Here is a 12,303-nt window from a genome sequence, read left to right as displayed (position 1 = left end):
GGTCTCTGATCGAAGATTTCCAGATTGAATTCACTTTCTCTTGTCGTATCTCCCAACATCTGATCAGAGGGTTGTCTTGAGGCTTCACCCTCGGTAGACGCAACAGGAGCAGCTTGGCTAAGGAGTTCTGTTAATACTGTGTTTTCTGCGGCCTTTATTTGATTTTCCTCTTGAGACGCTACACGCGACATAGGAGGGCTTGAATACGCTCCTCCAAGGCTCTCAGTCCCATAAAGGGCATTGTTCAACACATCATGAACGTACTTAGTGGCATTGACTGTCGATCTATCTTCTAACGCGGATAGTGATTCATCGCGCAATGTCTCTGAGCTTTGGGTGAGTTCTTGTGTTAATGGGAGAGTAGTAAAGGGCGTAAGAAGAGAGCCAGGAGAGTTTGGAATAGGCATTGCATCAGGCAATAATGGCGCTGTAACCATGATGCTTTCTGTTGCAGCAGAATGTGTTACAACATGAGCAGAGTTATCAAAAGCTTTGCTTGGTTCTCCTGTGATTGTTCCCAACCAGTCGGTCGGTCTTGCTTTGTGATCGTTACTCATAATAGCACTTTGTTTTGATTGTTGTATGCTCTTCGTCTTGTTCGATTGATGAACCTTGGTGTTAAGGTCTCTGAATCTGTGGTTCAGATCTCGTGACTGGTCGCTGATCGTGAATTGGCAGGCTTAAAAGGCAACAAGACAGCAGCCGTATGAAATCGCTGTGTCTTCAAACCTATGCTCTTCCTTTGAATAGCAAATATCCTGGGCAATGAGCTCCACATATAAACACGCAAGCAGTTCGTTATGGGGAAATGGCAGAAAGGAGCAGCCTGGAAGAGGAAACCGAGTAAACAAACAACCTTTACCTGCTCCTACAACAAGTGATCAGTTGTGTGATTTGAGCCTCCCAGAGGTTAGGGCTCGTCTATAATCCAGACCTTATATTAATTACCTTAGACTAGGACAGCCCTACGATAGTCAAGATTCTTTGTGAACGGTCCCAAGAATTGTCTAGTCCTGGAAAACCTACCTAGTAACCCAGGTACTCAAAGAGAAGCTATCCGATTAGCAACCACCCCTTCTTTTGCTGGCTACTTAGATGCTCTTGATCCAGGAATCAAGAGCTATTGAACCTTGGTAATACCACAACGGCCATAGGTGCCTTCAAAATGCTGTGCGCTCAAGGTGAAATCAGCATCCCAACTTAGGGTCTATATCTTCTTCGAATTATCTCTTGTCTAGGTCTAAAATGACGTCTGATCTAGACCTCCCTTGAGTAGCTCACCCAAACTTCTCCTCCGAGCTAAGGTACACCAACCTTGAATGTATGTCGTGCCATAAATAGGAGATCTACCCGGCCCTAGATCATTGTAGCCTTGGAATTCAGGCCTCACGGGAGAGATTGGCGACTATCGAACGACTTTAATTCTACTACAAGAAATCGTTTACTTGGTTCCCAGCGCTCTACGAAAGGCCTCATTAACTTGCAGGTCCTGTCCTGATCTCGCCGACAAGTAATCGAAAATGTCTTCCCTTTACAACCTGGAACCACAACCTACTGCATCCTGCATTCTACATACCACCTCCGGCGACATCAGTCTCGAGCTCTGGGCCCAACAGACGCCTCTCACCTGCCGAAACTTCCTCCAGCATGCTCTCGATGGCTATTACGATGGGACCATCTTCCACCGATTAGTCCCAGGGTTTATTCTACAAGGTGGTGACCCAACAGGGACGGGGCATGGCGGCGAGAGCATATACGATGGCGGCGCATTCTCCGAGCCTAGGGAAGAAGGGGGAATATGGCCCATGGAAGATCGAAAGGGTGCGAATGCCGGGATGCGGGGGGTGGGATTCAAAGATGAGTTCCATAGCAGGTTGAAGTTCAATCGCAGGGGATTACTGGCGATGGCGAACGAAGGGACGGAGAACACGAATGGAAGTCAGTTCTTCATTACGCTTGGGAGCACACCAGAATTACAGGGAAAGAACACACTGTTTGGACGAGTGGAAGGCGACACGATTTATAATGTTGCGAGGATGGGCGAGATGGAGGTTGGCGAGGGGGATAGACCTACTTATCCGGTCAAGATTACGGGTGTAGAGATCCTGGTCAATCCATTTAAGGATATGGTTAGGAGGGAGAGAGTCGCGGAGCCTGTGATCCAGAAGGCGCCGGAGAAAAAGAAGAAGAGGAAGGCTGGGAAGCAGCTGTTGAGTTTTGGGGGCGAGGAAGGTGATGAGGAGGCGGCGCCGGTTGTGAAGAGGACGAAATTTGACACGAGGATTGTGATGGATGCCGGGAATGTTGAGCCAGAGCCAAAACCGGAGCCTGAGAAGGAAACCAAAAAGCAAGTCAGGAAACCGGTGTCGGTCGAATCGTCGCCTGAGCCAGCGCCAGCACCAGCACCAGCACCACCAAAAAGTCTCCCTAATCGCGCAGCGAAGGTACAAAGTCGAGATGTCTCATCTTCGCCGGAGCCTGAACCGGTTCAAAAAGTGTCGTCGGCTCTTGATCGCACGAATGCGCAAATAGCCGAGCTCAAAGCATCTATGAAGCGTAACATCCAAGTTGCACCTGTCAAAGAGAAGAAGAAATCTGCTCTTGAGGAAATGATACCTGCAAATTCTACGCGTGGCCGGAAACGAAATCCAGGGGGCAACACATCGTCGCAGGCTGACCAACGAGCATTAGATATTCTGAATGCGTTCAAAGCGAAACTTGCGCAAGCGCCACCTGAAAAGGAAGTCTCGAAATCCACCAAGCTTGAGGATGACCCTGAGCGAAAGGATGGAGAAGCAGCAGATGATGAAGAAGCGGCACTTTGTGACCTTCACTTTATCGCTAATTGTCAATCGTGTAAGAAATGGGATGCCGAAGAAGAAAAGGAAGAAGAGGAGGAGGATGATGGAATTGGGTGGATGTCACATGCGTTGAGTTTCAAGGAGGACAAGTTGGGGAAGGACCTTAGTTACAGGAAGAAGGCAGAAGAGGAACTCGTGGTTATTGATCCAAGGGAGAAGGCGAGGACCCTCAAGGAAGAGAAGCGAGCGCAGAGAGAGGCCAAGGCTGGTGGGACTGGTAGAGCCTGGGACCAAGCGCGGAACGAAAAGCTGGCTAGAAGCGCGGCTCTGGCAGGGAGAGGTGCTAAGTAGAGCGGATTGTGAAAGGACAGATTGCCTGCAGGTGTTTTCTGGGCGCTTCCTTGAACGACCATTCCCCTACGCATGAAAGGTCTGGCGTGGGTTGAGATAGGATTATGGATGAACCAACGATGACCTTTTGCGGTCAAAGTGCTTAGTAGTTTATCGCGCAGAGACCTCCACAAGGATTGCGCATGGGAGAGGCAAAATACATTATACCCCTTATATTCCACGTAAAAGATGCTGCCAGGTGAATATCACGAATATCACCACATTACGTGCTGTTCTGAGTTGTAATCAAGACCACACACAGCCTCGTGCTTCCGCAGAGGATCTCCCTTCTTATAAGAACCGCACCATGACGGCGAGGCTGTGGAGATAAAGTTAAGCTTGACTTCAGCCTCATGCGGCTCCATTGGCTGAGTAAGCGAGGGACGGCTTGTGTCCCGGAAATCGCTGACGTTGTGGTGGAAAAGAATCCCCAGTTGTCAAAATCAGTCCACGAAAACCTTACCCTTCTGGTCTCCAGCACAACAACATTTGACAAAGGACGATCTCCGCTGCTCATCGACAAGACAATGAATTGGCTTCCAGTGACTTAGTCCTGCGCTGAGCTTTTGAAACCTCGCTGAAAGCCTTGCAAAGAAGGCTGGAATCATATGAAACGACTTACAAGAAGATAGGTCTAGATCTGCAGTATCCCGAACTCCCCGCCTTGCCCCAGGCACAACGAGTTATCCGCCATCCAGTCTCAGCTCTTTGTCGCGAACAATAGATCTTCTCTGGAAGCTCCTCAGAACATCTACCATTGGCACCGCCGTCCCTTTCAGACCCGCGCCGCATTTAAACCATTCGACCTGGCTACCACAGGACCATCTGCTCCCCTCCGGCGCCAACCAGAATCTCCACGACGATCCAGCAGTCAAACGGCGGAAAACAGAGGATACAGAGGATACAGAGTCTTTGCGAATACCTTCCGAGGCTATCGGTACGGATAAGATAGCGGAGGCGGCCCGGAAGGCTGCAGTCAGCCTCGACTCCACCCGATCTTTCACCAACCCACACATCTGCGAGAGGAACCTCCAATCGTCCCTTTGACCGCCGCCTCACGGTTGAGACTTCATATGCCTCCTATGAACCCCAGAAAACGGGCAGCCCCTGGAGCAACACCGGTTACGCAAACGCCTCAAATGCAACCAACGTATACTGCACCCAGCCAGCTCTCGAATGGCGACTTAATGCAATGGAATCAGGCTCCTGACAACTCAAACTTTCCTGATCCATCTGCATTCAATCTGAACGATTTCGGTGCCAGCGCGGGGGTGTCGCAGCCGCAATATGATCCATCGATTCCTGCACTCTCGACACAGTTGGCACGCCGACCGATCAATCGGCAACTTGTCCAAACCGCACAACGTCCACCTTTCGACAATACTGCAGATCCTTGGGGCCAATTTGGAGACGAGACAATGCTCGATCCACAAAACGTCAACGGCGCGATGGAAGAGAATGATAGTATTGAGCTGCTCGAGGAGAGGGCTGCTATCGCGAAGAGAGAAGCGCAATCAAAGCGAAAGCAGATCCCTCCGTTTGTGCAAAAGCTAAGCAGGTACGCGTATAGCCCTTCTTTCTACTTCTGATCCGTCTGCTGACCTGTTTGTGTAGTTTCCTCGACGAATCCAAGAATACGGAACTGATTCGATGGTCAGATCGAGGCGATTCATTCATTGTGTTAGACGAAGACGAGTTTGCTAAGACCTTGATACCCGAGTTGTTCAAGCATAACAACTATGCATCTTTCGTCCGTCAGCTGAACATGTACGGCTTCCACAAGCGGGTTGGATTATCAGATAATTCCATGAAAGCCAGTGAGCGAAAGAACAAGAGCCCCAGCGAATACTACAACCCATACTTCAAGCGTGGGCATCCCAACCTGCTCTGGCTCATCAACAAACCGAAAGGTGGATCTACGAAGACGACCAAGGAGAAGAGGAGACTCAAGAGTGAAGATGGACAACATGATCCAGATAGTGATGAGGACGGAAGAGATATTGAGGAGACATTCTATGGTAACCACCAGGGAAGCCGGGCAATCTCAGCCGCACCAGAATCTGGACCTCTCCAGAGGAGGGAGATAGCCGTCGTCCAGAGCCAGCTGGCCGATATTCAGAAGCAGCAAAATGCTATCTCTCAGGCAATAGCTAGACTGCGGAAGGACCATAACCAGCTCTACCAGCAAGCTATTGCTTTCCAAACATTGCACGACAGACACGAAAGCTCGATCAATGCCATCCTCACCTTCCTTGCCACTGTCTACAACCGGAGTCTCGATGGACAGGGCCCGCAGAATTTCGCACAGATGTTCTCTAATGGCATCCCCCAAGACCAGCAGCATCAGAACCAAGGAAACGTCGTCGATATTGGAGACCTTGCAAATCGACAGGAGCCAAACCCCGGCAGCCTAAGCCCTGGTCGCAGACAACAACGTCTCTTGATGGCACCACCAATTCCAGGCCTGGCGAGCAGATCATCGTCTGTAGTATCTAACCCCCCACCATCCCGGAACCAGTCAAAAATGCACGTCCCCGGATCAGTCGAAGAGCTTTTCGAGCCTACGTCTGAGTCTCCGCGTGTCAAGCCTGAACAAGACCAGCAAGGTATGATGAACCTGATCAACAATACCAATGCACGAAGCGGCGGCGAGAACAAAGGCATGAAATTCCCGGAGATGCTCTCACACTACGAAAACTCCAACGGCAACTCGCCCCTCACTCCCGATCAACGCAGCACGATGCTCAACATGATCGCGACTCAAGCGTCGACTCCCGGAAGCAACAATGCACTCGTCTCCCCCACGCCACCAGAACCACCCAGCCTCGAAGCCTTGGGCTACACGCAAGCCGAGATCGAAGATCTCCTCCGCATGCAATCGACGCAAGATGCGCGTATCCAAGAAGTGCGCAACTCGGTCAACTCGGTGGCTCCCTTCTCACCGACCAGCAACCTCGCCAACCTCAACGAAAGCAGCTACTTCAACGGAACCGACACGACGGACCCCAACGCCGCCAGCCTCAACCTCGACCAATTCCTCGACACCGAAGCCTTCTACAACGGCAGCAGTCCCAACGGCGGCAACGCCGGCTTCTACGACGGCTACGGCGATAGCCAATTCGATCTCGGCATGGATGGCGCTAATGACACCAACCCCGCGCGCATCATCGAAACGTCTAATTCCAGCGAAGTCAACTCACCGGAGAAAGAAGCCGACGACACAACTACTGCTACTGCTGCTGCTGGTGGTGCTTCCACGGTCCCGAAAAGCAGCGCAACACGAAGTCCGAGTAAAAAGAGACGAAAGAACTAAAAGCTGGATTTTCTTCATCATCTTCATCATTCATCATCATCATTATCGGAGCGCGGCCGGAGGCGGTGGGAGTTCTGATGGCGTTCTTTCTTTCCTTTTTTTCCCCCTTTCATTTTCTCTCCTTCTCTCCCTCTCTCTCCTTTTTCTTTCCCTCTTCTGAATGGACTGGATGAAACAGCATAGACGAAGACGAAGACGCAGACGAAGTCAAGTGAAAAAAACATAAAATGAAAAGAATTCATACAAATACAAATACAGTACAATACACTACATAACAATGCTATGATATGCTATGATATGGGGGTTGGAGTTTGGTGGCTGTTGTTGTTGGTAGGTAGGTGTGCTGTGGTGGATGGATGGAGTGTGGTGTGGTGGAGTGTGGTGTGGTGGAGTGCGATTTGGTTGGGTTGGTTTGTGTTTGTGTTTGTGTTTGTGTTTTGATTCTGATTTTGATTTGAGATAGGCAGGTTGGCAGGTTGGCAGGTTGGCATGGATGAATGGATGGATGGGTATACATATGAATGAGCGAGCGAGCGAATTGATTGATGATGAATTGATTTACCTTCCTTCCTTCTTTTCTTTTCATGTGAGATCATGTGCTCGTGCATACCTACGAGTGACAGTGGAGGTGATAACTACGAGGGAACGGGGGAAAAAGAATCACACGAAGCTACAGCAAGAAGCAGAAGCAGAGAAAAGCAAAGCAAAGAAGAATTTCATAGTCCTATTATGCCCACCGACGCCGCATATATTTCCTAAAAGCACATAATTCGATTCGATTCGATTTCAAGCCAGTCAGTCAGTTCAATCAATCAATGCAATAATTCCCATGCGAACATCGAACATCACACACGCAGCCTCTTTCTTTCTTTCTTTCTTCATTTGCAAGTCTTCCCTTCGTTGGTTTTTTTGTTCTTTCCTCCTTCCATTCTTGCTTTGCAAAAATCATCCCTCATCCCTCATCCCTCCTCCTCCCCATCTCCTTTATTTCCTTCATCAGAATGGGGAGGAGCGGCGCAATGCGTACGTACAACAAACAGACAGAGAAAAATGGGATAATTCAAGACATTTCAATATTCAATACTCGCGAGGACGAAAATGTGGAGCCAACAGAAACAACAGACATGAAGTAGGAGTACAGGATTTTTTTTCTTTTCCAACTTCCCATCCAGCCAGCCACCCAGGAGACCAACCAGTGGTCAGTTAGTTGGTGCGCGGGGAGGTTGTGAAGGATAGGCCGTTCGTATGCGAGAAAGACCACCTCGCGTCCGAGGCGGAGTTCATCAATAATAAGCGATCGCTAATCTGGAGGAGAGCTCGTGTGCTGAGGTCTGGCAACCTCTTATTAGTCGAGATCCAGCAGCAGGGCGATCGGGTAAGGGTCCAAGATTAAGTATCCAGACGGAAGAAGGAAGTCATAGCAGCGTCAATCGTCATGGTTGCCCAGTCGCTGTATTCGTGGTATCCTAATTTTGAGTTCGTGGTTTTCGTCAAGTGTATTTTGGAATTTTAGATTCTTGCAGAAGTTGCAGAGCGAGATTCGTCCATCGTCCCGTCGTTGATGAGTTACTCGCGCATACGTATATATACTGAAAGAACCGATGGGCATCAGTCCGAGAGAGTGTCGTGTCCAACAGCCGGGTGCAGGGCAGGGGGGAGGATAATTACAGAGGAGCAAGTCGCAGAGATGAAGCTAGCGCCGACAATGAACATGATGAGGTGACTCGTTGGGGGGGAGGAGCGAGGGATAATGACGTTTAATCGTCAGTGGGCATCTAGCCTAGACTGATGATCCGCTTTGGTATGCGACGCGATGCCACTTCGCAAATGTCTATATGTCGTAACGTCGTGAGGACTCTCGGGCGAGAATCTACATGTATCGTGAAGTCGTGGAGGACGTACCGTTCCGGTCGGAGGAATCTTGAGCACTGTTATCATCCCAGCTCTTCTCGGCGGTATTCAGATCAAGCTCACCACTGCTGCCTCTGTTGACATGGCCATTCTGTCTTGGTCTAGAGAAACCCGAGCCCCATTCGCTACCCGGTCCTCTCGGCTGCCTCTCCGGTACAGCCGATGCTCCATTGCGGGCGCTCTCATCATAGCTGCCGTTGACCGGTCGTTGGCTGCCGATTGGCCCCGCTGCGTTGGCTCGAGTAGCACTTGGTCGATCAAACCCCAGGGTCAGGTTGTTGAGCCCGTTGATAACAAAGTCACTGTCGCGGCTGTTCATGCCGCTAGCAGATGTAGGGGTGAGATTCGGGGTTCCAGACGCGGCTGTTGAATGGCCTTGGCCATAGCTGTCAGTGTATCGAGAGGCATTCTGGGTCAGGCCAGGTGCTGGCGAGGGTGAGTAGGATCGTAGATCAGCAAACGACTTGGCAGCTCGGAGGTTCTGCGCGGCACCTAGACCGCCCAATCCGGGAGAGCCAGGGATATCAAGGAGGCCAGAGGATTGTCGGCCCAACGTATGGTTGTAGTAGTTGGGGTCTCGAGACTCGCTGAAGTCAATCGTCGCTGCACGGTTCAAACCTCGCCGCTGTGACTCGTTGAAATAGCCGGACTGGAGCTGAGGGACCGGCGGGCTGATCTGGGTGGGTCTTGATTTGAGGATCTGAACTTGGCGCATCTCCGCCTGCCCTTCCGACCTATGCTCGAGACCCATGTGGTGCGCGAGAGTGTGGATGGTTCTGCGCTGCTCGGGTGTGATGGTGGTTGGGAAGATCAATGTCTCGCGACTAGCGTCTCCTTTGAAGAGCATGAGGTCAGTGTAGAAACCGAGGGTCGTTGGATCGTTCAAGTCGAGATCTAGAGGAGTCAGCTAGAGTTAGGAATGGATGAGACTTGAGAAGAATAGGATGGGTACTGACCAAGTTTGTTCCCAGAACGCTGAGAAATCGGCGACGGCGACGTTGCAGGTATGTTGGAGTTCAGAGAGGTCACCGAGCCTTGGTTGTGAAGCTGGGTCGGGTTCATTGGTTGGTGTTGTTCCTGCAACTGTCCGCGCCTCTCCCTCTTGTCTCGCTCGATGCGGTCGCGCTCGGCAGCTGGTAGCATCTTCTTGTATTCAACCCTCAGCTTCCTCCCCTGAAGCTCCAGGTGGTTCATGACATCGATGACCTGCTGGGTCTCCTCGGCGGTGGTGAAGTTGGCAAAGGCCAAGCCCCGGAAGACACCGTTGTCGAAGTGGTAATTGAACGCGTAGGGAAGGGGGAGGTGCATGTCGGTCATGATCTGGATGAGCTGCTCCTTCTTGACGGCGAAGGGAATGTTCTTGACGACGATGGCGGTTGGGATAAGCTCATCCGAGTCCATCGCAGGGGAGACTCGCGTGGATTGATTGGGCGCGTGCGGGAGATAGCCGTTCATCTGCATCATGTTGGGGAGGGCGGGCATCGGGGGCGGACCCATCTGCTGCTCCATCCACGGCTGAGGGATGGGATCAGTACGAGATGCTGCATCGGGGGGATGGAGAGGATTGCTTACCACGGGCAGCCTGGGCCGGCCTTGGGACTTTGCTCGACCGGTCCCGCCCATATTCGAGGTCGGGTTTGCTCCGCCATAGCTCCAGGTCTGATTTTCATAAGGATAGTTGGAGGTGAGGGTCGCGGACGGGATCCTATCAAAGCGGGCAGGGGGCTCGTATCGCTGTGCATGATCCTCTGCAGTGTAGAGGCCCGACAGCGACGCATTGGCGTAGTCAAAGTGCCGTGACGGTTGGCGATTCAGGGTCAAGCCAGCATAGCCACGGCTGGTGCCCGGCGAGCGGTTCGAGGGGTAGTCCTGGTACATGTCTGCGTACTGTTGACTCATGTTGAGCATCCAGCGGGCGACAGAGCTCTGAGATGGTTGGGGGGGGGGGGGAGGGGGGGAGAAGCGTCTGTTGCGGGAGCCCAGAAGGGGGATGCAGGGAGCCGACAGAGGCAGGCTGTGGAAGCTTGCAAGGCCTGCTCCAAAGCTCACGAACGCGTGCAGCTGGGAGCGTACCGCGAGAGCAAGCGGCGAGATGCCGAGAGAGGCTTTGTCTGTAGGAGCGGCAGACGCTCTGCCAGGCTGGAGGAGGGATAATTCGAGGAGGATGGAGAGCGGTGGATGTTGGTTGTGGGCAGGTAGGAAGTGTTTTCTCCTCGGGGCGACCACCGCAGGGACGGGGGTGATCGCAGTCAAGGCGAGGAGGTCGACGAGAGGATGGGTGGTTTCGAGAACCAAGAGACGTCGACGAAGGGAGGATTGCGCAGACGGCAGAGCAGGTCGCAATCGGGGGAGGATGGTGTTGTCTGTTGCGGATGGGGGGGGGGGTTGGTGGGTGAGTTGAGGGAGGGAGAAGTGACTTTTTGAGTGTCTCTCGTCTCTTTCGTCTCTCGCAGCCCAAACTGAGGCGCTAGACCGCAAGCAACTAGCGGCGAGGATGTCTGCCTGAGGCGGCGCCGCGCCAGAGTCTTTCTCGCTTGCGACTCGCTACGCGCTGCTCGCTACTGCACCCGGCGACGGCCTTGGCCCAATGGTTCATGGATCGATGATGCACTGTACCCTCCCACGCGCAGAGGTACCAGGGAACGGAGGGACGGGAAGGACGGGGGACGGGGAACGAGGTCAAGAATCGTGGACGAGGACGAGCACGAGGCTTCGAGCCAGTGACGACACGGATGCGTCCCACGGATACTCGTGATATCAAGGTCGACTGCGAACAGGCGGGTGCCGTGCTGGGGGGCGAGCTGCCGTGTGTGAGCGCGATGGGGCTTGGGGCCGGGGGCTAGAGCTATCGTGCAACGTGATCAATAACGGGGTTCCCGAGACTGCGGGCAGGATGCGCAAGGTACAGGACAAGTCCCGACGGAACGAAGCTCGCGGACGCTGGGGACTGCTGGGACTCGGAGGCTAGATGCTGAATGCTGGATACTGGATACTGGATACTGAATACTGAATACTGAGACGGGGTGCTGGGTGCTGGGTGCTGGCTGAAGGTTGAAGGTTGAAGACTTCCAGGACGGGGGGCATGCAATGCAGAAAGCAGACGGTGACCGCGATGGGGCTCTTGCTCTTGCTCGGGGGGAACCTCACCTATAAGGCCGTCGCTCGGCAGCGCGATCCAGAGTTATATATACGCGTACCGTGTTCTGCCTCCACGACGGTCTGGCAATGTGATGCGATGCGTGGGCGGCTAGTGCTCCTCAGCAGAGAGCGCGCGCGCGCTGTTGTCGTCAGTGAGAGTAATGACGCTTGGCTTTCGCGTTTAGAAAGACGGTACAGCGGTACGACATGGTCATCTAGCATGGCTTAGGGGCATTCCATGTCCTGGCTGCAGTCTGGATTTCAATAGTGATCGCGCTTCGTAGCGTGTCTGCATAGCGGTAGTCACAGTAATGTCGAGGTCTGGGACGCGCAGAAATGATGGATGGTCCTCTCCAAGGGAGAGACTATTAACATTATCTACAATACAACTCACCGCCGAGTGGAGTAGACAACTAAGGTAGTCTTCAGGTACCATCTCTATTCCCAAGCTCTAGTCTCTAGTTGACCAGAATCAATTCTTCTCGATCGTTGAGCTCCCAGCGAGTCCCTCCCATTCCCTATTACCTGCCCTGTTACTTACTCTTCGCCCCGTGGGGTCAGACAGTGCGATTAAGGGACCTAAGATCGCAATATGGTAATCTCCTTAAATATCCGATTCCTGAATCGCTACACGTCTACCAGGCACCGTGATTCAAAATTGTTTGTATTTAAGCTCTTCTGTTCAATTACTTGCAGGTGGGTTTGCAGGACCCCCCGTTCCGTGCAGCTTTCCAATGCACACTAATTGTA

General features: G+C 52.4%; 4 protein-coding genes across 4 annotated transcripts; 2 read left to right on the top strand and 2 right to left on the bottom strand.

Annotated features, from left to right (window-relative positions):
* Positions 1-1,520: 1,520 nt before the first annotated feature.
* Positions 1,521-4,238, top strand: M430DRAFT_20119 (hypothetical protein; the record flags this gene model as incomplete). Its single annotated transcript, XM_024864222.1, has 2 exons — positions 1,521-3,148; positions 3,824-4,238. The coding sequence occupies 2 exons, from the start codon at positions 1,521-1,523 to the stop codon at positions 4,236-4,238; spliced, it is 2,043 nt and encodes a 680-aa protein (XP_024719396.1).
* Positions 4,239-4,264: 26 nt separating this feature from the next.
* On the top strand, positions 4,265-6,504 carry M430DRAFT_104361 (hypothetical protein; the record flags this gene model as incomplete). The annotated part of the gene is made up of 2 exons (XM_024860920.1): positions 4,265-4,749; positions 4,806-6,504. The coding sequence occupies 2 exons, from the start codon at positions 4,265-4,267 to the stop codon at positions 6,502-6,504; spliced, it is 2,184 nt and encodes a 727-aa protein (XP_024719395.1).
* A 145-nt stretch (positions 6,505-6,649) lies between these two features.
* M430DRAFT_252930 (hypothetical protein) lies at positions 6,650-7,216 on the bottom strand. The gene has a single exon (XM_024865216.1). The coding sequence runs from the start codon at positions 7,110-7,112 to the stop codon at positions 6,795-6,797; it is 318 nt and encodes a 105-aa protein (XP_024719394.1). The 5' UTR covers positions 7,113-7,216; the 3' UTR covers positions 6,650-6,794.
* Positions 7,217-8,374: 1,158 nt separating this feature from the next.
* Positions 8,375-10,293, bottom strand: M430DRAFT_104554 (hypothetical protein; the record flags this gene model as incomplete). Its single annotated transcript, XM_024860934.1, has 3 exons — positions 8,375-9,309; positions 9,372-9,930; positions 9,988-10,293. The coding sequence occupies 3 exons, from the start codon at positions 10,291-10,293 to the stop codon at positions 8,375-8,377; spliced, it is 1,800 nt and encodes a 599-aa protein (XP_024719393.1).
* Between the last annotated feature and the right edge of the window lie 2,010 nt (positions 10,294-12,303).

The sequence above is a fragment of the Amorphotheca resinae genome (genome assembly GCF_003019875.1).
Source record: "Amorphotheca resinae ATCC 22711 unplaced genomic scaffold M430scaffold_8, whole genome shotgun sequence".
Classification (NCBI taxonomy): domain Eukaryota; kingdom Fungi; phylum Ascomycota; class Leotiomycetes; order Helotiales; family Amorphothecaceae; genus Amorphotheca; species Amorphotheca resinae.
The sequence above is the reverse complement of the archived record's forward strand: the minus strand, read 5'-3'. Positions and strand labels throughout refer to the sequence as shown.